General features: G+C 58.7%; 6 protein-coding genes across 6 annotated transcripts; 2 read left to right on the plus strand and 4 right to left on the minus strand.

The window, feature by feature from the left end:
- Positions 1–1,518: 1,518 nt before the first annotated feature.
- On the plus strand, positions 1,519–4,092 carry PLICBS_000955 (uncharacterized protein; the record flags this gene model as incomplete). Its single annotated transcript, XM_018317985.2, has 1 exon — positions 1,519–4,092. One exon carries the CDS (start codon positions 1,519–1,521, stop codon positions 4,090–4,092), a length of 2,574 nt encoding a protein of 857 aa, XP_018183510.2.
- Positions 4,093–4,552: 460 nt separating this feature from the next.
- On the minus strand, positions 4,553–5,716 carry PLICBS_000956 (uncharacterized protein; the record flags this gene model as incomplete). Its single annotated transcript, XM_018317984.2, has 1 exon — positions 4,553–5,716. One exon carries the CDS (start codon positions 5,714–5,716, stop codon positions 4,553–4,555), a length of 1,164 nt encoding a protein of 387 aa, XP_018183509.2.
- Positions 5,717–6,281: 565 nt separating this feature from the next.
- Positions 6,282–11,607, minus strand: PLICBS_000957 (DNA topoisomerase 2; the record flags this gene model as incomplete). Its single annotated transcript, XM_018317983.2, has 4 exons — positions 6,282–7,547; positions 7,600–7,881; positions 7,931–11,227; positions 11,536–11,607. 4 exons carry the CDS (start codon positions 11,605–11,607, stop codon positions 6,282–6,284), a joined length of 4,917 nt encoding a protein of 1,638 aa, XP_018183508.2.
- Positions 11,608–15,509: 3,902 nt separating this feature from the next.
- On the plus strand, positions 15,510–15,754 carry PLICBS_000958 (uncharacterized protein; the record flags this gene model as incomplete). Its single annotated transcript, XM_065599689.1, has 2 exons — positions 15,510–15,652; positions 15,679–15,754. The coding sequence occupies 2 exons, from the start codon at positions 15,510–15,512 to the stop codon at positions 15,752–15,754; spliced, it is 219 nt and encodes a 72-aa protein (XP_065455761.1).
- Positions 15,755–16,631: 877 nt separating this feature from the next.
- On the minus strand, positions 16,632–17,867 carry PLICBS_000959 (uncharacterized protein; the record flags this gene model as incomplete). Its single annotated transcript, XM_018317979.2, has 1 exon — positions 16,632–17,867. The coding sequence occupies one exon, from the start codon at positions 17,865–17,867 to the stop codon at positions 16,632–16,634; it is 1,236 nt and encodes a 411-aa protein (XP_018183504.2).
- An 800-nt stretch (positions 17,868–18,667) lies between these two features.
- PLICBS_000960 (uncharacterized protein) lies at positions 18,668–20,371 on the minus strand (the record flags this gene model as incomplete). Its single annotated transcript, XM_018317978.2, has 3 exons — positions 18,668–19,815; positions 19,878–20,243; positions 20,302–20,371. The coding sequence occupies 3 exons, from the start codon at positions 20,369–20,371 to the stop codon at positions 18,668–18,670; spliced, it is 1,584 nt and encodes a 527-aa protein (XP_018183503.2).
- Between the last annotated feature and the right edge of the window lie 5,592 nt (positions 20,372–25,963).

Genomic DNA, 25,963 nt, shown 5'->3' on the forward strand with positions numbered 1-25,963 from the left:
GACGAACGGGACAGACAGGAGGGCGGGGCGGAGCTGGGGCTGCTCTGCTGGGGTGGCGCCTCGCTGCCGAACTGGAAACCGGGGCGACGGGCGGGTTGGCCGCCAACTGGAAAATGGCCTTGCTGTTGGTCGTGCTGCTCCCAGAGCTTGAGCCTCTTTCCCCATCGCTGAAGGTGGAGACGACAGATGGGAGGCGACAGACGCAGATGCAGATGGAGATGCAGACGGGAGGGGCCACGCGGGCGGGCGGGGCTGGGGCTGGGCTCGGTGGGTGCCCGCTCACTGGGAGGCCCAACAGCTGCTGCTCCTCTTCGAATTTGTTTGCGTCACAGCTTGCCAGGCTAGGGGTTGGGTTGTGAGTCGCAACGAGGCAATCAGGCAGACGGCCAGGCAGGCAGGCAGGCAGGCAGGCAGGCAACAGCGCGGCTCGGCCGATGGGGAGGGAGGGAGGGAGGGGGTTTGCGATCCACCCCGTTGGCCATGACTGCAAACCAGGTCGGCGGGCAAGGCGGGTACCTGTGCCAGGTGCAGACATCAAACACGATCTGCTGATCCATTTACACTCGCATCTAGGTTCAGTACTGCACGCCGTCGGTTTGTTAGCCCAACGGCCCTCCGGCACTGTATGTGAAAGTATTGTACTGTACAGCCCGCCAGCACTGCCCTGAGACAGGCGAGGCAGCACCTCACTCGCAGGCCGGGCACAGTTAGTGCCCCCCCAGCGGCTCACTGGAGGTGACAGGGAGGCGATGCTCCAGAAGACGGGTGACTCACTACCTGAGGCACCTAGGGTACAAGTTGGTGGGCAGTGCAGCAAGTGCCATCCCAGGCAGGCGCGGCTCCCTGCTGCGTTTGGCTTCTCCAACTCCAGGCCAGGGATAAATACATCAGCGTGCAGTCATTGCCCACAGGCAGGCCTCTCGTGCCAGGAACTGGAGCCAGGCTCGTTAGTGCTCGCTCCTCGTCGCAACAGCTTGGCCTATCAATCCAGGCACAAGATATAGGCCCCTCCCGGCCGCAAGGAATGTGCCAGCGCTGCTGCTACACACACCTCAGTACAGTGCCGGACCAGGTACAAAGTACACGGCGGATCTGCTTGCCCGTTCCATGAGCCAGCGCCGCTGCATGTAAGAGCCTAGACGTGTCACGAGGGACATGCAGACAGGCAGTATTACCTGAGCTGCCTGGGCTTGCTGCACCCAACAGCAACCTCGCATCGCCGTCATTCGTCTTTGCTTTCTTCATCCCATCATCGACTGCTTCATCGCGAACCGCGCAATCGAAATCATCACAGTGCAGCGGTCGACTGTGGAATTGCGTTGCCTGCTTCTTGAGCCTCCCGTTGCCCTTCCGCGAAAGCCCATCAATTGGCTGTCGAGAGGCTGTTGCTCGCTCGTCCGTCAGCGACGGGCCGGGGCATACATCATCCGCTACCTATCGTGAAGCTGACACGGACCGTCAAGCTCGCCTACCAAGGAACTTACTTCCATCCTTCTCTCCATCCATACATCCGCCACCATGGCGGCCCATCACGAACCAGGGCGGCCCGAGCAGGGCCTCACCCCTTGGCCAATGTCGGACCCATGGACTGCCTGCTCCCAAGGCGGCACCGGCAACCCCCAAGACGGCGTGATACGCCAGGGCAGCCCATTGCCAAGAACAGTTGCTTCCGACGTGGATCCCAGAGACCTTCCCGACCGGATCCTCAACACGCGCCCCAACGCCGTCTTCAACAAGCTGACGTCGTGGCCTCTGAGCCCCAAACTCAGGCGTGACAAGTCCCAGATCAAGGAGTATAGGAACATGGAGCTGCATATTCTCCACAATGCCGAGTTTGAGCTCAAGGACGGCGACACGATTGCGTTTGTCGACTTGCCGAGCACCCTCAAGGAAACATGGAGGCATACCGACTGCGACGGGGTGCCCTTTGCCAGGACTCAAAAGTTCCGCGTCCACTCCGAGAGGCTCTTGGCGACTGGGTCCTCCAAATTCGCCGACATGCTTGGCCCGACGTATCAGTTTAGGATACAGCGCCGGCGCAAGATGGTCAACAAGATGCCCCCCGGCGTCAAGTTCCTCGTCGACCTCACGCCCCCTTCCGAGGGCGACGAACTCGTCTTCCAAATGACGGAGCTCTCCCTCACCCCCGGCATCATGAGCTGGTGGAGCTCCAGCAAGCTGCACGATACAGACCCAAGCCTCGTCAGCGGCCATGACGACGTTTGCTCGTGCCGACTTTCTAAACGCTCTTCTGTCGACGTCGATAGCGACGATGAGTTCTTGGGAGACCTGAAGCACGACATCAATGTCGCCAACGTTGCACCGCGCGAATTTGAACAAACTGTTCAAGACGACAAAAAGCCAGAGAGCCAGCAGATGATGCCAGATACTCTCCTGAGACTAAAGAACAGGGGGAAGACTGACCGCTATATGACGCCAGCGTTCCGGCAAGTACCCGACTATTGCCCCGTGCGCCACCGCAACGCCATAGTCCGCCTGCTGTTCATTATTGAGGGGCGAGATGTGCTCATCGATTCGGCCAGCCGAGTCTGGACACTTCTTGGCCTTGCCAAGATGTTTGACTGCATCCACGTCGTCCGCGATCTGATTGTGCAGTGGTTCATGCACGGGAACAACATTCGATTTATCGAAGTGCTTCCCGAGGAGTCGCTTCGCATTGGCTTCGCCCTCGAGAACATGCAGATTACCCAAAATGCGTTCCGCATTCTCGTCAACGAACTTGCCCTTCAAGAGGCGGCGAGTGACGGGTCTAAACCAGCGTCACCCCGAACGACGATTTTCGGACGAAGAACGGGAGACTGTACCGACGAACACTCCAACCTCATACAGCATGCCGCGCGGACACTGGTCGATAGAATTTCGACGCTCAAAAATGAGCTACAGAGCCCGGACCTGTTCAACATATGGCACATTGAGGAATGGGACAAGCTGCGAAGGCTTGAAGCCATCCTCGCCAAGGGAGAAAGTCTCTCATGCGCCATGGCCCTGACCAGGTTGCGGACACTTATGGACGCTCTGCCCACTGCCGTGACTGAAATTGTGCGGCAGATCCTATCAGACCCCATCACAGAAAAGCGCTATACGTTCTGGAACATGGACGTGGACCGGGCAACCTACATGCTGCCACAGGACTTTGAAGGCCTTGAAATGATAGTCCCGCGCTTTAACGACACCCAGAAGCTGCTGTGCCCGTTTTTCTACAACGACCTCGGCGAGCGATGCAGCTGGCATCTATATCTTGGGGCTCACCCAAGGAAGAGCCGCGTTCCATTTCAGTCTCTGGTCAAGGAGCTTGACAAGGCTCTCGAAAATGTCTCCCGCGAACAGCCTGCCATTATGCGTAGCCCTGAATGCGCCGAATTTGTCCGGGCATACGATACCTCCGCCAGATTCATGGTCTACCATTTCATCACCGTGGTGGATCTGGATCGCTTGGACTGGCAGGTCAAGGACGCTTTGCAGCCCATAACCGTGTCCTGGATACGCCACGACGTCGACCCGCCGCTGAATCTCACTCGTCACATGCTTCTGACATTATCGATGAACGAAATGAAGTTTCTGCCGCTGTGGGCGGGCGGATTTGACGACGGCACTGGAGGCGTATTTGAGAGCTATGTTCCCCCGACTGACATGGGGCCAAACGGGCCAGGGCCATCGTACCATACGGGGTACACCTTGCCGTCCGCCCCGGCAAGCATATCGGAATCCATGATTGAGGAGATGTCCGCCATGAGGTTCAAGGGGAGCACCACAGCGGGGTCAGTCGATGTTCACGACAGCATCTCGACCGTGTACCGGCCCGACAAGGTCATTGCCGACGACGTCTCCATCGCGACCGAGTCATTCACGATGGCTGGCTCGGAGTACCAACAGGCGCGGTTTGCGGTGCCGGCGGCGCACCAGGGACCGGGGCAGGTCCTCGAGATGATGGTCGACTCGGACGCGGACACGGACGCCTCCTACACGCTCGATGGCGAATCGGTCGCCGGGGGCGCGAGGGGCAGACGAGACGACACTGTGGGGCCGTACAGCGAGGATAGCGACAGCGAGGGCAGCCTGGTGGTGGTTTGAGGCGCCAGATACATCGTACGTGAAGTACCTCACGGAACGCGACGGGGCGGATGGGAAAGAAGAACAAGGGCACGAAGAAGACTGCTTCGGGACTGTGCCGCTAAAAGCAATGCTTGGAGGATGCTTTCAGGGCACAACGGACGGACAAAGGACTTCAATATTAATGAGCCAACGACATGTCATGACGAGGGAGGGAGGGACGGGGGCTATGTTTGATCCTGGGTTTAAAATATAGGGGTATCTATCATGCAAGACACTTTTTGTGTTGATGAGCCTGGCCTGTCTATCCTCTGTCCGTTTGACGTTGGTTGTAGTCCCGCTCTGCCGTGTCCATGCCCATGCCCGTGCCCATGCTGAAATCAGACTCCAACGCCGTGAAGAATGCCCACCTGCCCAAGCAAATAAGCAAGCAAAATGCAAGAGAACCTCAGTGCTGCTGCTGCTGCCACCGGTGCCACAGCTACCCCATGTTGAGCGTATTGCCCGACCCGCGCGGGTTCTCATCCTTGAAGTCATCCCACTCGCGCGCCTTGTACGTCTCGCGGTCCACAGCCTCCTCGTCATCCTCGTCGACCTGCGGCTTGGCCGGGTCGGTGCCGCCCTCGAGGATGCCGCCGCGCCGCCGCTCCTCCTCGAGGTACTCGTCGATGCTCATCGTCGGCAGGTTGTGGCCCGGGCGGAACACGCCGCGCGCCAGGTCCGCGCGCGACCCCACGAGCGTGAAGGGCTGCAGCGGCTTGCCCTGCTGCGAGAGGAGCGGCCCGCCTGTGTTGCCTGGGCCGCGGCGTAGCGGCTGGTCGAGGCGCCATGACGTGTCGTCGGCGTTGGCGTCGGCGCGGAGGCGTTCCCGCCCTGAGGGGTCGGTGGTGTTGGTGTTGGCGTTGTTGGGATGGTGGTGGTCGGGTGTCGGAGGCGGTGCTTGCGCGAGGAGCGGCACCTCGCGGTTCATCGAGTCGAGCGCCTGGAACGTCTGGTGCACGGCCTGTGCCACGGTTGCGAGGTGTACCTCACGCACGAGCTCGTCGTCGGCGCCACCATCGCCCTCCTCGTCGGCGTAGCGGCTGCTCCTAGCTTTCAAGTACGCGAGCTTATCGCGCAGGGCCTTTTCCGCGCGAAACCCCGCAATCTTGCCCTCACGCCGCGCCGCCGCGTCCTTCCCAGGCGGCACCACAGCGAAGCCCTCCCTATCATCGCGATACCGCTCCAGCATCTCGCCATACGGCTGCGCAGCCACGAGGCCATACGCGTCAACCAAGTTGAGGAAGCGCTCATAGGCGTCCCGCGCACGGCGCAGCACATCGAGCCGCCGCGCCGCGATGCCGCCACCGTCGCCGGGGATCATAGTGGGCGTCCGCTGCACCACCTCAGCGAGGTGGAAGCTCGCGAGCAGGTACGGGAGCGACGACGTGGCCAGGTCCTCGAGCGACTCGTTGGGGGAGAAGACGCCGAGCGCGGAGACGAGCTCCATGGCGCGGCCGTACAGCGCGAGCGTGGCGTCCACGTCGGCGGCGTAGCGCGGCGAGGTCGCGTCGGGGGACGCCTCGAGCGCCTGACGCTTCTCCTCTGCGTCCTCGAAGACGGCGCGGAGCGACCGCGGCTCCTCGTCTGGGGAGGCGGAGGCCATGGTGGGTTTGTGATTTGATTTGGTTGCTGGTTTCGCCGCTGCGCTGCTGCTTTTGCTCTTTGTTTTTTCGGGGTTGAGCGTGCTTGGGAGGCGACGTGGAGGAAGGGAAGGGAGCTCGTTGGATGGAGGTTGTCGGAGCTTGAGATGGGAGTTGTGTGGTTGAAGCGACTGACTTGGTGGTCGTGCAGTCAAGCTTGTTGCCCCTCCCGCCCCTCCAACATTTCTTATCGATAGGTAGCCAACGCCGCCGGCAACGCCACCCACTGGCGCTTACTGGTTTCGCTTCACGTCCGTCAAGCACCAGGTCAGGAGCATGGACGAGCTACGACAGAGACACGCACATAGTTTGCATATCGGCATTCATCGCAAATCTTCTTCATAGTCTGGCAAGGTATATCAGATTGAGAAAGACTGAGCGAATTCATTCGTTCCCTGTTGCCAACGCCCAAAACCAAAACGAGCTCGCTCGTTTAGCCCGCAAGAACAGCTATTCTCATCACTCTAAGAAAGCAAAGCTAACCATCAGCACTCGGGCCACTCAGGCACTCACTGTGCGCCAACACGTCTAGTCATCATAGTCGTCCATCTCAAATGGGTCGTCACTGTCTTCCTCTTCCTGCAGATCCATCGACGAGTCCGGGTCGACCACGACGCGCCGCTTCGCCGCCGCAGCCCGACCAGGCCGCCCACGCGCCGCAGGCTTTGCCACCGGCGAGGGAGAACCCGCCATCTCCACGTCCGAGTCGCCGAGCGCCGCCAGGACGCTCTTCTTGACGCCCTTCTTCGCCGCGTAGGCCTTAGCTGCGGGAGAGAGCGTTGTCGCCTTGGGCGCCGCCTTGGCCTTGGGCTCGGCCTTGGTGACCTTGTTCTTGGAACCCGCCGGCCGTCCTCGTGCCTTCTTGACTGTCGCAAGCCCGGCCGATGCGCTCGAAGACGCCTTGGCCGAAGCCGCCTTGGCTTGTGGCACGATGGGGTCGTCGTCCGACAGGAAGCTGTCAATCTTGTGCGGCGACGACTTCGCCAGCAGCTCGTAGTTGGTCTCATCCGGACTGTCGACGTCAAAGGTTGACCTGGACGCCTTCGTCTTCAGCTTTGGCAGCCCGCTGGACCCGCCGTTGCCGTGGCTCGACTCTGGTCGGTTCATCGCGTACAGGCTGAGACGACCGCTCGACTCGCCCTCCGTCTTGCCGATGCCCTTGACCATGTCTCCAATGTCGCCGAGCAGGTTGTCGTTGTAGTCATCGTCACTATCTGAGGACAGCTCAAACACCTTCCTCGCCTTGGAGGCGGCCGCACGCTTCGTCCGCCCGGCATCGGGGTCCTCGGATTGGGACGCTGACACGGACTGAGATTGCGAGGCCTTGGGCGCAGCCGCCGGCTTGCTTCTGCTGAGCGCCGCGAAGTCGTCGTCGGAAAAGTTGTCCTCGGAGAAGCCCGACGTCTCCTGTTTCGGCTCCTTCTTGGTCTTGGGCTTTGCGCTGAACATCTCGGCAAACCTCTGGGAGCTCTTCGTCTCTGCCTTCGGCGCAGCCTTGGCCCTGCCCTTGCCCTTTGTCTTCTTCTCGGGCTCGTAGTCGTCGTCGTCCTTGGGCTTGCGGTTTCGGCCAGCTCCTATCTTCTGGGATACGCGTCGGCCCATGCGACGAATGTTCGTCTGGATCTCTGCGTCGAGGGCGAGCTGGTTCTCCCACTCAACCGTGAACTCGTCCAGATCACTGCACCAGAGGTCTTTTTCGCTCTTGGCCAGAAGGTCGTCATGCTCGCCCTTCTTCCTGGCGATGGCGTCGTTGAGCTTGTCCAGCCGCTCTGCTGTCAGAGACCAGATCGGCATCTGGAATTGTTAGCTGGACCGCCATCAGTGCGGGTGTCGCAGCTTCACTTACCGAGAGCAGATAATCGTAGTCCCGAGCACCACTGTCAGCCATGTCATCGTCCTCATCTCCATTGTCCTCTCCTCCCGAGGCATCGTCTTCTCCATCGGTTGCCTTCTTCTTAAGGTCCTTGCCGCGCGGGAACGCCTCGTACTTGCGCTGGCGAAGTTCGCGCACGAGGACGTCCTTTTTCTTCTTGCCTACAATCAGGTCGCCGTCGATGATCTCTTTGATGAATCTGGCCTGGTTTTGCAACTTCCGCCACTCGGCATGGTAGACGCTGAGCCAGTGTTTCTGGGCCTGGTCAGTGCTGCACATGTGAACATGAGGGGACGGAACATACCTTTCGCTCCAAGTACATGGACAGACGATACTGGTAGTACTCCTCAAGAATATCCTCCACCTTTTCGTACTTGCGGATCATGCCGTTGGTGTCAAAGGCAACGAGGTTTGAGGTGGCAACCTGCTTCTGGAGCTTGAAGCGCTCAAGCAGGCCCTCCTCGAGGACCTTGGCCATGTGCTTCTCGTCGACCATAATCTCAAAGTGGACCGTCTTGTGGTCGTTGAACTCCTTGTAGTCCTTGATCCAGCTTGGGCCATCAACGCCACTGATGACCTTTTCAAGCCTGGCCTTGAAGTCGTCCGTCCACATGCGGATCGGCAGCTCGGTGATGACCACCTCGTTCGGGTTTGCGTCGTTCTGGTAGGCCATGCCGTTGAACTTGTACCGATCCGGGCCGGCTGGCTCGGGTGATCCCTTCCAGCCTCGGAACCATGGCATCATGGTCTCGAATGGCCTCTCCTCTGGGTCCTCCTCGTCCAAACGACCCATGCGCCGCTTCAGGTTGTTGACGATGTCGACAGGATGGTAGTTGGGGATGGTCGTGCTCCATCCTGTGCCGATGCCGTCGGCGCCGTTCACCAGCACCATGGGAATGATGGGAGCATACACTTCGGGCTCGATTTTGTTGTTGTCGTCGTACTGAAACTTCAGGTTCGGCTCGTCAAGCGCCGAGAAAATCTTGCGCGCGAACGGAGAAAGACGCGTGAAGGTATAACGAGGGCTGGCGGCGTCGGATCCTCCGGCAAGTCGCGAACCGAAGTTACCGCTGGGTTCCAGACAGTTGATGTTGTTCGATCCCACGAAGTTCTGAGCCAGTCCGATGATGGTCTGCTGGAGAGACGCTTCGCCGTGGTGGTAGGCTGTCTGCTCGGAAACGTAACCCGCCAACTCCACGACCTTCTTGTCCTTGATCAGGTTGCGCTTGAAACACGCAAACATGACCTTTCGCTGACCGGGTTTCAGCCCGTCAAGAACCGAGGGGATGGATCGCATGTTGTCAGCCATGCTGAAAAGGATGAGTTCCTTGTTCACGAAGTCGCTGTAAGTGATGGACTTGGTGGAGTGATCCAGGAACGTCCCAGGCTTAAAGTTCCCAAGCCACTCCTTTCGGGCGTCTGCTTTCTTCTTGGAGAAGGCCAAATCGAACAGCTCGGCTTCGTGGGACGTCATCACATTGAATTCCTTCAAGTGCTCGTCCAAGTTGGTGAAGTAGACCTGAGCGTCCTCGTTGGAGCTGGTTCCCAGACCCTTGAAGTACTTGCTCGTCCACTTGCCGTTGGAGTGTTCAGCTGACTGCTTCCACTCTTCGTACTGCGGTTGCGTGAAGAAAGACCTGAGCTTGAGGGGCTTCTTTGGGTTCGGCCCTTGCCAGACTTTGACGATTGGCGTGATGAACTCGCGGAAGAACTCGGGAATCTTCAGGAGCGAGGGAAACTGAACCTGGAGGAAATTGATCAGGAGGCCCTTGATGTGACTACCGTCGTGATCCTGATCGGCCATGATCATCAGGTGGCCATAACGAAGGCTCTTGGTGTCTGTGTAGACCTGCTTATGCTTCAGGCCCAGGAACTGTTTGATGTTTTGAATTTCCTGATTCTTGGTGATTTGGTCGATCGAGGCGTCTCGCACGTTGAGAAGCTTTCCTCGAAGGGGGAAGACGCCGATGCGGTCGGGGTCGAGAATGGCTCGTCCAGACACCGCCAGGCCCTTGGCAGAGTCACCTTCCGTCAGGATCAGTGTGCACTCGTGCCCGCGGCGGGTACCAGCCAAGTTGGCCTCGACCAGCTTGGCGTTGCTGACGCGGGAGCGCTTGTTGCCATCGCTCTTGGACATCATTTTATCTGCCTTCTTCTGTGCAAAATCCATGATGTTCTCAATAGCCTCAGACTTGGCGATCTTCTTGAGGAAATCCTCGCCCAAGCTGCACCTGCTACCAAACTGACTAGCCTTGGTAGTGAGCTGCTCCTTGGTCTGCGACGTGAAGGCGGGGTTATTGACGAGGCAGTTGACGAAAATGAAGATGTGGTTGCGAAGATGCGTCTGCTTCAGAGTGTGACCCTTCTTCTTCTTGTTCAGCGCCTTCAGCAACGAGGCCGTGATCTGATCAGCAATGTAGTTGACATGGGTGCCACCTGAAGTCGTAGCGATCGAGTTGACAAAGGAAACCTGCTGAAAGGTGCCGTCGGAGACGGTGAAGCCGACCTCCCATCGTGGATGGCCCTTGTCCTTGTCGATCTCGACTGTGCAAGTAGGGGTACCGCCCTCTTCCGCGCTCCTCTCGGAGGCAATGGATTTGGCATAGAGATCGCAATAAGACTTGAAATCCTTGAGCTTGATCTGCGTGCCGTTGAGGTGGACTTTGACGCCGCGGACAGTGCCGGCCATGTCGTACACGCGTCGATAGAGGAGTGCTTCCAGGTCGTCGCTGATGCCCTCCGGCATGCCAAAGCGCTCGTAGTCTGGCTTGAACGTAACGCGCACAAAGTCGGCAGACTTGCTCGAAGTGATCTTGGCCTTTTGCATCTTCTGCATGTTGTCGGTCCACGTTTGCTTGTATCGTTTGCCGTGGGTGCTGTCCTGGCACTCCAAAGTGAACTCGGTGCTAAACACGTTGCAGAGCTTGGCTCCGTAGCCGTTACGGCCACCGACTGTCTTTTGTTCGTTGTCGTCAAAGTTGGAGCCGGCCAGCAGGTGACCGAAGATCAGCTCCGGGATATAAATCTTCTCCTTCTCGTGGATGACGACGGGAATTCCCTTGCCGTTGTTCTCCACGCTGATCTCACCGGACTCCCGGTTGATGGTGACCTTCATCGTGTTCATGGTGCTGTCTCGCTGCTTGTTGTCGGCGGCGTTGACGAGAATCTCGTCAAAGATCTTGTAGAAACCGGGAACGTAGGTGATGGATTTGTACTCCATCTGGGACGTTTCCTTGTTGAAAACCCACATTTGCTGGTCCGTCTTCTCGACGGATCCGATGTAGGTGTCGGGGCGCTTGATGATGTGCTCCAGCTGGGTGAGCTTCTGGTACGTCTCGGTCGCGGTCTTCTTGGACTTGGCTTGCGCCGGCGCATCAATGACCATGCTGTCATTTTCCAGCTCGGCCAACGGCACTCCACTCGACTTCTTTGGTGCCGGTCCCTTCTTCTGCTTCTTAGAGCTGGGCGGTGTGTGGGAGAAGCCGGACGTCTCGCCGAAAGAATCTTCGTCGTCGCTCTCAGGCTTCGCGCGCTTCTTCGTTGCAGGCTTCGCCTGTGTCGCCTTCTTGGCGGCGGGCCGCCCGGCGGCCTTTTTGGCTCTCTGCTCGTCAGCCGTCAGCAGCCATTTCGCAAAGACAGATGGATTCGCATCCGGGCGCGGCGCGGGAGGATGCTCCATTGCGCGGGCGGATGCTGTGCTGCGTTGTAAAAGAAGGGGTGGGTTGCGGCGTGAATGCAGAGAAGAGCGCGCGTTTTGAGTCACGTAGCCGGGCGCTCGTCAACGGCCGCTGTCGCTGGCGGCGCGCAGCTGGCGCACAGGATGCCTGCGCAGGCAGCGATGCGCCAGCCATCTCCAGCTCTGCGCGAGGCAACCGGTTAGGCAAACTTGGGGCGAGGCGCTCAACCTACCATTTCGGGGACAAAACCGTCAGACTCCTCGTCCAGGCTGAATACAGAATCGTCCATGATGTCGGAATCCATCTTGGCAACTCTTGATAAAGGCCGTCAGGGGGAAAGCGAGGGTTCCAAGGAACAAAGAAACAGAAATTGTCTGAACACAAGAACAAAGAGCGACAGGGCGGCGAGACCGGTGCGACCGCAAAACGAGCCGGGCGACGGCGACGGAGCAATGCAAGACAAGAGGGCGTGCCGGTCTGGGGTGCCGTTCACATGACCCTTGAAGGAGTGCAGCGGGAGGTTGTTGATGTTGATGTTGTTGTGGTCGCCGTCGGGTCCCCACCGCGTAAACAATCCCTCCGACACGCGCCTGGCCCCTCTGGGACCCTGAGCGACGATGAACCGTGTCTCGGTGCCTGAGGCCACAACGTCGCGAAAGGAGGTGATTATGTCAGCGTTTGCGGACCCCTGACCTGGTCGCTAAAACCGTACCACGTTCATCACCACTAACACCACCAAGCACCACGCCCTCCACAGCTTCGCACATCGGTATCGCAGCGCGCCAGCGCACGACAACAGTCCGACGGACAGCTGTTCCTTGCCGCTTGGCCAGAGTCACACTCGAGCCTCAGGGCCATATCTGAGCGTTTTTCTGCGAGCGAGCTACTTTATGCGTCCAATGTGGACAACGACTCCACGGTAGTGATTTCGTGACAACCCCCGTCCCGCACACGGACCGTTCGTTAGAGCTGCTGCAACACCATCGTCTGGCTCGCCTTTTCGCACTCTGGTGAAATCTGTCTGCAGCAGTATTGCCTCTCAGCCGAGTCCGGCTACACAATGCCCACATGTGACACGGGACAACGGCAGTTCGGACGCCACGGTAGGGGCTTGCGCCGTTCGTGCCACCCTGCTCGCAACGTCTGACAGCCATGCTGGCCTCACTCGATGATAGCGTACTGCGGTTCTGCCCGTCATGGCCTCCTGTCTTACCCACCTGCCGTTCGGGTCGCCAATGTCTCAACTTGAAGTTCGCACTTTGAGGAATAAGCTTCAATCTTTCGCCTAGTAGTGATGCTGTGGCAAGCGCACACGGACATAATTCTCCGATGCGCATGTTCGCGGATTCGATGCACCACAGCGGCACGTGGCGGCCGAGATGCGGCGGCAATCCCGGCGACTGCGGGAGCCCTCTGTGGTTGACATACCCAGAACGGTGGTGGTATATCGACCGAAACAGGGATAGGTTTGTCGAGACCGCTCGGGCTCCGTCGCAGGGCATACTTGCAGGGGCAAGACTCAGCCGATACGACTGGTTCAAAGGAAGCTCAGCGCAAAGGGAATGCTCATTCGTTGAGCACGAGAGGTGTGCAAAGATTGGAGAGCTGCGTCTTCGGTCGGACCCGAACGTCACCACGCTTTGGGTACCTTCTTACTGACAGGCCTTTGATGGCAACGTCGATGCAGGTGGACCTCCTTTGCGTGTCTGACAAGCGTTCATACGGTCCTCTCGCGCAACACCAGAGTCTTACAACCAGGTCGCGACAGCACGCAAGGCCGGACGACGCGCCATGGGTTGCAGCTGATGTTACACATGCTCCTGACTCCCGAGCACGGCCCAAGTCCGCAATTTTATTTCCAGGAATGGGCTTGTGCTCACTCGGGACATTTTTCGCTCTTGCGAGAGTGCGGCCCTATACGGTGTGGATCGGCAATAGGAAGTGTTGTTGTTACGTCCAGATTTGTTTGCCTTGCTTCCGTATCCTTGGTTATGCCGTTGATGTCTCTGGCCTCTCGCCGTGGACATGAGACTTAGGGTCCCCTGGAAGTCAACCTTCAGGAGTCACCATTTGCGCTCCGCCGACCGCATCAATCGCCATGCTGGATGACGGCACCCGACAACGCGGCAGTGGTGATTCGTCGATTGAATGAGGCCCAATTGACCGGGTGCAATGGGCTCAACACCACGGCACCGGGACAAGTCAACCATGACTCGCAGGGTCAGCGGCGTGTCATTCGTCAGGCAACAGAAAGTCAGCAGAATCTGGGGCGGTGAACTGGCTGGGAACGCACCGCGCCTCGCACCGCGTCTCTGCGGCCTCGAGCACAGGAGCGCCCGCCATGGGCGGCGGATGCTGCGGCACATGATGCGGACACCCGTGTCCCCAGTGCCTGCTGTCAAGCCCACCCTGCCTCCCGTCTCCGGAGGGTCTGCCACACAGGTTGTTTGGCATCCGAGGAGGCCTCTGCGATGCGGCAGAGCTGCCGCCTGTCAGCCGCCCTGGTCGGGAGACTTGGACGTCGGACAGGCATGCCCTCAGGACCAGTCCATCGCCCGAAACAACCGACTCATCCCTTCAGCTAAACCCACGCCCAACGGCTACCCGATGGGTGCCACAAAGCTAGCGACGGCAAGCAGACGGGTTCTTTCGCCCTTGCCGCTATCGGCAGTGGATGCCACATGAGTTCCGTCGAGCTGAGGCCAAAAACAATGAATTCATGGTGCCGTCCAAAGAGCATCACACTTGCACCAGGGAGTATTGACGCGCCGCAGAAATCTGCTCGGTCCTTGTCACCCAGAAGCACACTCTGGAACGGACTCAACGATCGTGCTGCCTCGAGAAAAGGATCCGACCAGCCAAGAGCTAAGCTTTCGGTTTGACTCAACGCCAGGCACACCACGGGCCGCGGGAACAGAAACAGGGTGGACCTGCAAACGGACTGGGAGATGGTGGGAGCATCACCAGAGACTCAGCACTGACGCTCTGGCCCGAGTCTAACGTTGTTGAGATCACTTGTGTGTGCGTTCATTATCAGACCTGCCAGCTGTCTCGGCCGTCAACTCCCTGGGCGGGAAGCAAGAAGAAGTGGACGTTTTGGGTACGGCTGGGATACCAGGCAACACGCCCCGTGGCCAAAGGGCCCTCTACTCTCTGCGATTGTTTGCCGCGTCTGTTAAACGGCATACTGATGGACTCCTTGCGAAGCTGTGGTCGTATGTCAGTAGCAAGGCGTTGCATCCTTCTCTTGTCCACTACCATACCTTGGCTACGCTGTTGCAGGGAACCCGTCGCTGCAACCGGCTACCTGCAAAGGATCAGAGCAGCCTCCCGGGTACCTGCTCGCCCACTCTGACCCAGCCAACGTGCAAACGCCACATGCACGATGCTGCCACTGCGATCTCTTCTCAACCCGGACCATCCTGGCAGGCAGTCCGACCGACGACCTCTGCCAAACCATGCCGCACCCATGACCTCGGCTTGCGAAACCTCGTCGGCCCAGGCAACTACGATGAATGACCACCGACCTCCAAGCGCAAGAAGTTCCAGAAACGCAGCATGCGTACCGCGACCCAGAACCCAAGGGCCAGTGAGATATCCTCCATTCGAAGACGTCAACGATGCAGCCGCCCGGGAAGTCGCCAAGTACCAGATTGATGTGTTTGGCCGCATCCAGCAGTGCTGTGAGCACATACCTTACAACAGTACGAAAAAGGACTTTTTTGAAAAGACTGGACGAGAAAGCATCGAAGGTAAGATGAGACAGCTGGTTGAGATGCAGAAGCTGACCAGTTCGACGCAGCATTTACGTATGAGTTTTGCATTCCTGGGCAGCAGCTGAAGTACAAGGTGATGTGGGACTACAACATCGGGCTTGTTCGAATGACGCCATTCTTCAAGAGTCTGGGATATGCCAAGGTGAGATTACGGGCGATTTGCATGGAGACGCTTCGACGCTGATGCGTGGACAGACGAAACCGTCCCAGATGCTGGACAAGAACCCGGGCCTCAGAGACATCTCTCCCAGCATCACGGGGGGTTCAGTAAGCGCGCAAGGCAAGAGAAGGCCCTACATATGTTTCGAGCATGGAATTGACGTGCGTTTCAGGCTATTGGATGCCGTTCCGTTGCGCCAAAGCAGTCTGCGCCACATTTTGCTATGAGATCGCCGGGGCGTTGATTCCCCTTTTCGGCCCAGAGTTTCCGATGGAGTGCATCCCCGCCACCTACCCCGAGTTTGGAGAGATGATCATCAATCAGCAGCTGGTGGCAGAGGCCACCATGGAAGCTGAAGCCTCCAGAAACGCCTATCGGTCGAAAAGATTCACGACACAGAATGTGCCGCTGATGTATGTACGTCACGACCATCATCGAGCGGTGCGCAGCGAGGAGATACATCCGTACCTGAGGCCTGCTGGTTCGTCTGCGTGGACACCGATACAGAGGCCTAATCCCGGTGTACGGGCGGTGATGAGGCACGAGCTTTCTTCTCACCACGGCTCCGCGACGCCGAGGACGTATCCGTATTCTGGCCCCGCCAGTATACCTCCCGTCGGCCTCCGCCAGGACGAGGCACTGGCACAGGATCCGAATTTTTATTGGGGTCTCTCGTATAAGGCCCGTGTCGATGTGCCCGCGCCAGTGTCAATGCCGTACGACCGGGAGCGCGGCTATGCCGGAGGATCTCCCCTTGCTTCGAGACAGAACATCGCGCCGCTCTCCTCTCCACCCGCAAGGGATGGTGCAGTGGCAACATGTACGGGCAGAGAAGGAAACAGGGCCGCCAATGGTTTGGTCGCAGACTACGCCGCCGCGGCGACGCTGGTAAGATTGCAGACAGAGGAACACGAACTGCCGCAGCCGACGGACGGACCTGCTCCAGTCGTGTCTGTGGCGGCGCCTACATACGGATGGGCGCTGCGGCCGGGCCGGGCCAACTCATGCTAATGATTATCGACTGCATGAGCGGCAGTGGCTGCGGTCTGACTAACATGAGAGACGTCATATGAGAGATGTCGTTGGGAGAAAATAGAGCAGGATCCCAAGAGCATCACACAAGTTTGGGCATCACGGCAGTACGATGGAGGGGCGTCGTTTGTTTGGAGGCTTAGTTGTGCAGTCATCTTGATGTACGAAGTAGCTGCATCCAGTTTTCGCGTTGCAGATAGAATGACTCCCATAATCGCACCAAGATCACACGACAAAAGCACGCATCATCCTCTGGTGACGACTCTGTTTGGTATATCCACGCGGGCTTCCTGTCTAAGCATCCCTCCTTGCCGCAACCTTGCACTCTATGTTTTCTTGTTTCTTTGTCTCCCACCTTCTTCACCGCCCGGCGTTGCCACCCCTCTCCGCCGCCCTCTTCTCCTTAAACTCCTTGGCCCACGCCTCGGCCTCCGGCGACGGCACGACAAAGATGCGCACTACCTCGTCCACGACCTCGACCTTGCCCGTGCCCAGCACCTTGAGCAGCGGCACGCGCTTGCCCATCTTGAGCAGCCCGCCGTCGCGCGTCTCGACGTAGCACGTCACCCCCGCGGGCGTGTACGCGCCGCGGCCCTCGTCCCACGGCAGGGGGAACACGTACGCCAGGTGGTCGTCGAGGGTCTGCGTCTCGTTGAAGGCCTTGATGAAGTCGCTCTCCAGGTGCAGCGGGTACAGCAGCACCGTGGGGAACGACAGCGTGCTGCGCGGGTCGTCCGGGTCCGGGACGAGCTCCAGTCGCGTGTCGCCCATCTCGGGGGGCTTGTCGGTGGTGCGCGTGGGGATGTTGCGCGCCGCGAGGGCCGCGTGGAGGAGCTGCTCGCGGCGGCGCTTCGTGGCGGCGCGCTCCTCTTCCTTCTTGCGCCGGGCGTCGAGCTCCGTCGCGCGCTTGATGATGTCGGCTGCCACGGCGCGCAGCCCCGCGTTGTCCGCGTCGACGGCCAGCCCCATGGCGCACACGTCGTCGGCCTCGGCGATGCGGTCCACCGCCAGGAGGGCCTTGGCGCTGCGGTAGCACGCCTTGAGGTTCCGCGGGTTGAGCCGCAGCGCCGCCGCGCAGTCGAGCCAGCAGCTGCGGTAGTTCTCCAGCCCGAGGTGGCACGCCGCGCGGTTGACGTACAGCGCCTCGAGCATCTCCCTCTGGCGGCGGATCTCGTCGGCCGAGTCGGGCTCGCCCTCGGGGTTCGTCGTCGTCTCGCCCCTCGCGCGCTTGCGCTCCTCGGCCGCCAGGATCTGCACGCCCTTGGTGTAAAACTCCTTTGCGTCCACGTAGCCCCTGACCTTGAAGCACTCGTTGCCGCGCTCCTTGAAGTCGGCGCTGTTGTCCAGCGCCGAGCCCTCGTAGCTCAGCGCCTGCAGCGCCGCCACGTCGTCGTTGTCCTCCAGCTCCGTCATGAACAGCGGCGACTTGTTGAGCTCCGCCCACACCTCGTCGACCGTCTTGCCGGCGTTGACGGCGAGGCCGGGGGGTAATGAGGGTTTCGTCGCATCCGCTTCGCTCTGGCTGCCTGGTTGCTGCTGCTGCTGGCCCGGCTGAGCCATGTTCATGGCCCTCTCCATGAGTGATTCGATATCCATTGTGGCGTCTTGTTGGAGGCCGAAGCCGTCCCCGGCGGCGATACTAATTGTTCAAATAGGGCGCCCAAAGATTATCAAATGAAATCTGCTCTGCGAAAAGAGATTCTCTTGTTGGCCAGAGTCGCGCGGTGATGAATGGGGTGAGGTGAGGTTGGTGTTGCTGGAAAAACGTCACTTGTCCGAGGGCCAAGATTCCCCGTTTCTCCAACTTTCCATGGCCAGCCGAAAATTCTATTGGGTATCGGCGCCACCACACCTCTGCATCACCACCACCGCTACACTTCAACAACACAATGGTTCCTAGATCCTCAGATGCTTTTTCTTTGGCCGTCTTTCAATCATCCGCAACACATTCTGCAAAAACGTAGGCTTGGCTTTGAAGGTCACATCGTAATCCGGTGCATCACAGACACTACACCATGGCGCATACCGTCAAAGCAATTCTATTACCTGTCTGCCTGCTATGTACCTGCTCTGCCTCATTCTATTCGTGAGGTTGGAAAAAAGTAAAAGCAGTAGAGTACAACTTTTGCATGCTCCAAACGCCGACCCATGCCAATGCTAGTCTCGCCAACGACACGATCTACCATGGGTATTATTGCAACAGCACGCCAAAACTCGCTGAAAGAGCATCGTTCTCATCAGACAACACCACACCACGTGCCTTCCTCATCGCCTTCGTCGCTCGTAAACTGCTAAATGGTCAACTGTTTCCTCGTCACTCTTGGGGGAGAGTAGCACTCGAGGGTGGACAGCAAACTCCACGGGGGGTCGGGACTCAGTCGCAAAACAACGAGCAATCACTGCTCGTCGTCTGAAACTTCAGTAGCGATAACGGTTGGCCTCTGCTTGGGCTGTGCAACTGCGCCCTCTTCGGTCCGGTCGTCGTTTCGCTCGCGTGGCACAGAGAAGCACTGCACGGCTCCGAACACGGCAACGATGACGCTACCGAACCAGGCCAGTGCAGTGCAGTTCATCCGGCTGCCATAGGTGTAGAGATAACCTGCGATCGGCGGGGCGATCATCCGGCATGCGGCGCCGGCGCTGGCAGCCAGGCCGTTGACCTTACCCAGAGCACTGGAGGTCGGGGTTGCTTCCTTGATGAGGATAAGGAGGAGAGGGTAAAGGGTAATGGAGAGAATATTTCGGATGGCAAGGCAGGTATAAATGGCGGGGAAAATGAGGGATTCAGGAACGAGGAGGAGAAAGGGGACAACGGCGTAAACGATGGGGTGCAGCACCGTGACAATGAGGAAGAGTTTGTACACACCGACTCTCTCCGCGGCGAGCGGGAAGATGACAGCTTGGACAAACAGGGCAATGACGCCGTTGACAGCCATGATCATTCCCACGTCGCGCAGAGAGAGCCCCAAACCGCCAGATGACTTGAAAAGAGACGGAATGCTGGCCATGGCGGCCGTCGATGCGCGGTCGTCCTCGAAGAAGATTGGCATGAGGTGGTCGTAGGTCATGGAGTGGTACGTGAAGATGGACAAGGCAATGATGAAGCCAACAACGCGCTTGTTCCAGATAGGTGCAGCGTCGCGAGGCTTCTCCATGGGCCTGTCGTTCCAGTCTTGGCTGGGCCCGTTGACGCTTCGGATGGTGCCATACGTCTCGGCTCGCAGATCCACGGCGGGTCGCTTCATGGCATCTGAGGTCTCGATCAGTGGAGTTTCCTCCGAGACGTAGGTGTCTGCTGGCAGCAGAACCCGGGGTTGCATGTCAGGGTGTGTCTCATCGAGGAGAAAGAATCCCAAGATGATGCTGACGAACAGGAGGAACGCGCAGAGAAGGTTGGGCAAAAGGTAGGGGAAGCGCTCAAACATGCTGCCCTTGGGAAACGCATCAGGCCACGACTCATGGGGGTCGGCAAAGGTGCCGCCGATGCACGGGCCGATGATGGTTCCAATGCTCCACACGAAGGGCATGACTGCAAAGGCTCGGGCTGTGTTTCTGCGTCAGCAAACGTACAGGGTTTGAGGGTCCGAAGTGAGAGAGGTAACGTACGTTCATGCTCGGGCTTCGTGACGAGCTCGCCAACCATTGTCTGGATGACGCCGATGTTGCCGTTGAGAAGTCCACCTATGGCTCTTCCGAGCAATGCAATCCACATGTTGGAGGCGAAGCCTACCATGACCATACTGAACATGGTTCCCACACATCCCAGCATCAGGACCGGCTTGCGGCCGATTCGATCAGAGAGGCCGCCCCAATACATGCCCATGAGGGCCTCGGCGAGGGAGAAGGACGAGATGAGCAAGCCAGCGTAGAAGGAGGCATCTTGCTCGCTGCCGATCTTGAACTTTTTGACCAAAGCCCAGGCATAGGGAAAGATGGAAGTCAGAGCGATGGGCTCGGCAAGGCGAACAATGGCTGCAGTCAGGTGTTAGTCAGTGATATAAAACAGCCGGCGCATTCGGGTGGCACATACCCAGCAGGAAGAGTTGGAGAGTTGGAAAGTCATCAGGGTTGCGAAAGCGCGTCTGCTTGGTTAGGGTCATGGCTTCTCCACAAGGCGAGGGCTTACGACAGCAAGACACGTGCACGGAGTTGGTGATGGTCGGCGCGCGTGTTTGTGTGCGTATCCTGATCGGCTCTCGAGGGTGGCGTTGAGTCTTGACGATGCTGGCTTCGTGTGGGAGCAGTGGGCACTCTTCTGCCAACGAGACGACGGTTCGAAGTCTCGAGGCAGGCTTTGCAGTTTATTGCGCAACCCCGGAAAGGAGAAGATGGCAACGGATCGCAAGGCAAAAGAGGCTTTCCTGAAACCGAAGCACGAAACAAGGAAGTTTTCGAGGAAAAGTTGAGGGAGTCGAGGAGGGCGGAGCGGACGAGAAGGTGGGAGGGTATTTCAAGGTCGGGCCATCGGGGGACCGCACAGTCCAAGACAGTGCGGGATGCGGCGCTTGGGGTGGGGCGGCGCAAAGCCTGAATGCATCGATAGAAGCATGGAACGCCTGCAAGCGCAGAAAAGCTGTGGTGCATGCGCACCCGCAGGTGCAGGCGCTGATGCGTGTGGCGGGGCGGGTGAGACAGTGCGGTGAGTTGCCATTGCGAAAGCAGGAAGCGGCCCAGTCCGCGGGGCGCGCCTGCCCGGTCTCCCTCTTTCGATCCAATGTCTCACTGCCTCTCTCACTCACACTCACGCTCACAGCGAGAGTGTCTGAGACAGCCAAAGTCGTGCAGCGTCGTTGCTCGAGTCCGCATCCGTCATCCATTTGTTCTTCCAGTCCCTCTGTCTGGCTGCGGCGGCTAGCCGAGCGACAACGTGGACAATGCTGTGTTTGCTGGCGCCCCTTGGCTCGACAATGAATTGTTGCTTTCGTCTTGTGCAGGCGTAGCGTGCTGTGCTGCCCCTGGTTCTAGCACCAAAGGAGCAAGACGGGTTCTGCAGGACGAGCGAGACTCCGCACGCAGACCCTTGGTAAGGGGGGATGTTGCCAAGGTGGGCTATCTGTGCCTTGGTCGGGGCTGTAGCTCCGCCAGGCCGTTGATCTCGATGATGGTGTTTTGATTCATGGCACCAAAAACATTACGAGAGGACCGACTTGGCAGACCGGGCAGCCCCGGTTAGCCACAAACCCCGCCGACAATTTCTCGTGTCTGGTGACATCTGGCGCTGGCGCCGCCTGATAAGGGTGGATCTGCACCACGACATGCCACTATGCCGGATAGCTGCATATTTTCGGGCGACAGCGCGACGAGTCGACGACCCAGACGCCAGACTTGGACGCCGTGGGGCTGAGCGAGCGAGCTGCAGAATCCGTGTTGCACAGACCTGGGAACCCCGCCGTCAACCACTTGCACGCGCAACCTCCCATCCTCCTATCCCCCCATGCCATCCTCCTCGGTCGTCTCGCCACAGTTCGTCCCTACTACTTCGCATGCAGCCCCTGCAATTGCGGTATTGATCATCCCGGGCGGCTCGAGTGGGAGCAGCAGAGGCGAACTCGCGGCGATGACGGCGCTTGCAAGGTGCCGAGCGGCGGCGTGGCTCGGTCGTCGCCAACAGACAGGATCGCTCGAGAGGCTTCTGTCCGCGGGCCAGGATTCTGTGTCGTCTCGGCAATTGCAGCTGGCAATTGACCTACCAACATACAGACGACAGTACATACGGTAGTCGGCGTCGCGGGAGTTCCGAGTGTCTCGCAAGACCCTGCGGCATTGCAGTTGCAGCCAATGCAACCCTCGAGCCTGTGCAAGAGATCTGCTGCAGCCCTCTTCTCCTCCGCCACCGTCGCCGCTCATGTTTTGTGGATATCAGTCACCAAGTGGCGCGGGTCATGCGCGTCCGTCTCTGCCGCCCAAAGCGCAGCGAGCACGCGCAACAGCACATCTCACACCGCAACCGGAGGCACCCCGCACGACAGGCCAAACACGCAGCGCAAAACAAAGCCAGAAGCACGAGTCTCCGCATTGCCTCGATCTGGCACCTGCTGGGCGCGTACTGCATGCAGTCTCCAGACGGGCGCCGATGCGCTCGCGACTGCGGTACAACTAGGGTCTGTCGCCCATCAAGGCGATGGCGGCCGCGCAACTTACACCAGGCCAATGGCGGCGCGAAGACGCCCGACACCCTGTCGCCTCGCCCAGGCACACGCAGCGAGGTGGCTGCTCGCCCAAGCCTCGGCCGACATGGCGGGTCCTTCGTGCCCTCCACTCCGTCACGGTGTGGGCATCCCGTCGACCCCCCGGTCCGTCTGGCGCAGGCGAGGCGCTGGGAAGGCCCACTTGGCCGACATCGCCATGCATCTACCGAGGAACAAGGCTCAGGGATCGCACTAGCTCCCGTAAATTATGCTGGGATTAAGTCGCACTGGGTGGGGGAGTTTTTCAACCACACCAGTTCCTCTCTGGTCGAGCACCCGAGTCGGATGTCGGAGGAGGCACCGAAGGAGGAGCGGCACGTGCTCACTGTGCCAGGCGTGGATGATGATTGAGTTACAGCTCTGGATCAAAGCAAAACGACGCGTACACTCATGGAAACCGAACGCCACTACCGGCTGTCCTGCCGTATCACCCCTTCGCGGTTTGCTCTCGCCCGCCGTCCCAATAAGTCATCCGCGACAGCCAACACAGGCGCAGGGGACGTCTTGGAGGGCGACAGTCATGGGTTCGGTATATCATTGCCTGTACTGTACTGAACTAAACTTGACGCTGTCCAGGTTTGCCGTTCGACGTCGCACGATGCTCGCCAGCGGCAGCCTGCTTGAGGTCGCGAAACAGCCCGTCGGGCCTTTTCGCCAGCAACCCAGCGGACTCGTGTGCAGTCTTGCGTACCGGAAAGCGTTGGGCCGCCTCAGACAAAACCCGGCTAACACGGAACTCGCGATGTACAGACTATCTCGTCGTTTGACGTGTCATGTCGGCGATGGCGCGAGCCAGCCTCGCCATTTGTCGCTCGCATCCCATATACTGTAAGCCACCCGCAGCAGGCGGGCGGCAAGTGCAGCCGCACGCGGGCAATCGCCGCAGCACCAAGCAATCGCCCGTTTCAGACGGACACCGCCCGCAGCGCAGCTGCTTCAAGCCCCAGGACCGTGTAACGCACTGATGTGGCTGCGTCCCCATTGGGATTGCGGCGCACCGCGGCGGTCCCTCTCAATCGGGAACATAGTCTCCTCGGGCGAGAGCGAGGATCTGTCCTCCTGAGACCTGAGCGTTACCGATGCGCATGTAATCCTTATGTTCAGAACTGGAAGTACAGAAGAGGCATGGAAGCGAAGATTTCGCCTGGCCGGTCAACGAGCCGCGTTCAAACATTAGCTCTGGAAGACGAAAGTGCGAGTTGACCCGCAGACGAGGGGATACACTCTGACGTTGTGAACTTGCGGCGCTCGGGGCAACGCGCGGTCATCACCGCCAACCTCTTACTTCACCATGACGCACGCAGCGCCAGTCATTAAGGTTTCTTCATGAAATACATTGGCCAATATTTTGCTTTTTTAAGGCAACAAGGTGCTGCTAATGATCCCAGCTTCTATCGAGTTCCTGATTCAACAGTGATGAGCCGGCTTCCACGAGGTATATAGAGAGCCATGGCAATTGATGTGACCGAAACCTTCAGAAACCAGGGAACTGAGGCCTTACGCCTTCTTCACAATTTCTAGCCCGCGCCTTGTCTCAGTCATCATGGCCTTATCTCCTCTGCTGGCACTCTTGCTCATCTCTCCTGGGCTCTCATCTGCCGTCCCACCGGAAACCTATCCGAGGTTCAAAACAGAAGCAGAAGTTAGGTTCTATGCCAAACAATCCAACCGGCTCATCATGGGACAACAAGTACGATTCGAGTCCCCTCCCCTCCTCCCCCCCGCCCCAAAAACCAAACAAATCTTTGTACCTGTTCGGGCGTCGGCAAGGCCATAACGCGCTGACAAGTCGAGCAAACACCAAGTGCGATGCAACGATACAGGCATGCGTGTACCACCGAATCCAAGTCCGTTATTACCCTTCGAGTACGCCCGAGCGGCCCTGGCAGGCAAGAGCGGACCGAGTAACCGTCTACTGCCAGGTGGGACAGGTAAGAGAGCACCGGTTGATGCGTCCACGCAACATATTCGTCGCGTTCCCCCTGCCCGTGCGCGTCACTGATGCACTTATACTGACTATTGTTTTCTTCCAGTGCACAGAAGGGGGCGGCTGCTTATTAGATTACAGTCAGCCGAATGGCCAGGTTATACGATGCTGGTAATGGGCAACGTATTGTATGTAAGCTGCGCATCTTCTTGCGCACTTGGATGTATTTTGTACGTGTTCCTTGAGAGTAGTGGTTTCTTAAATGCGGCATCCATGCGAGCATCCCCGCCACCGTCAGTGAACCTCTTACCCAATAATGACATGCCCAACGCCCACCGCTGCGATATTTCCAGAACCAAGTTGGCAAATAATGGATAAACAGTTGCTGTCGCCCGAATCTGTCCCCAGGAATCTTACTCAAAGCTAGTTTCCGCGATATATATATATATATATATATATATATATATATATATATATATGTATATATAAGAAACCGCAATGACAGCCGCAGTGTCCGGAAACCTTTAGAAACCCCAGGGCCACTGCCAACTCACGTCTCTTCCCAACTCTTGACCTACATCTTCGTCGTCGCTCAACATGGCTTGGTCTTCGCTGCTCGCCCTCCTGGTCCTCTCCCCGGGCCTTTCATCCGCCACCGACTCGGCGCTGTGGATGCCGAGTTTCGCTTCAGAAGAGGAAGCCAGGTCTTTTGTCCTCAAAATGAACGGGGTTCTTTTAGGGAGACAGGTACGATTTAGCCCCGCCCCCCCCCCCCCCCCCCCCCCCGCCCCCCTCCTATACGTTCTTTTATTCGAGGCTCGTTCACGTCCCCTCCCACTCTGCGTCTGTGTCGGTTTTCCACACGGCCCACAGCACAGGAGAGAAGGATGGGGGAGTGGCGGCGTCGCGCTGACAAAAGTCTCGCAACAAAGTGCATTGTAGAGACGCAGATCTGCAACTTTTACCGATGGGAGGTCCGACCCTCCAGAGCCAATGCGTACAAGCAGGCAGGTTCGGCGGATCGGCGCTGGAATGTGTCGAAACGTTCGGGATCCGCCCGGTGCTATGCGGGAACCGTACGTGAATGCCCATTCTGTCTGCGAATTCGTCGCGCTGTCGCGGTCTGGTGGGTGCAAAAAACGTACTGACTGATGTGCCTCCCTGCTCTCAGTGCACGGAGGGGGGCGGCTGCTTGAGAGACGGCAATGCTCCGTGGGGGGAGAAGGCGCGTTGCTGGTAATGAAGGGCGGATTTGTGTGGTTTGCGGATTTATTCCTTGTTCGAATATATGCCTTCATGTTGGTTGCGGCCAGGCGTCTCCTTTGCCTCCATCGTCGTCAGTCAGCCCCTGCCCCGTGATACCCTCAGCGGGCGCTTCGACGACTCGTTCAGAAAATGAGTTGGCCGACAATACATGGAGAGTGCCGTTGCTAAGCTGTCGCGGACATTTTTGACTTGGCAGCGATGCGCCAACTCTATCCGCCAAATGCACCGAGGGAACGGTAAGGGTCAAAACGACCATCGCGCTGCCCCTACCTGTTTGCATGATGCCGTATGTTGACAACCACTCCTCCTAG

Source organism: Purpureocillium lilacinum, assembly GCF_023168085.1.
Source record: "Purpureocillium lilacinum CBS 284.36 DNA, scaffold_1, whole genome shotgun sequence".
Lineage (NCBI taxonomy): Eukaryota > Fungi > Ascomycota > Sordariomycetes > Hypocreales > Ophiocordycipitaceae > Purpureocillium > Purpureocillium lilacinum.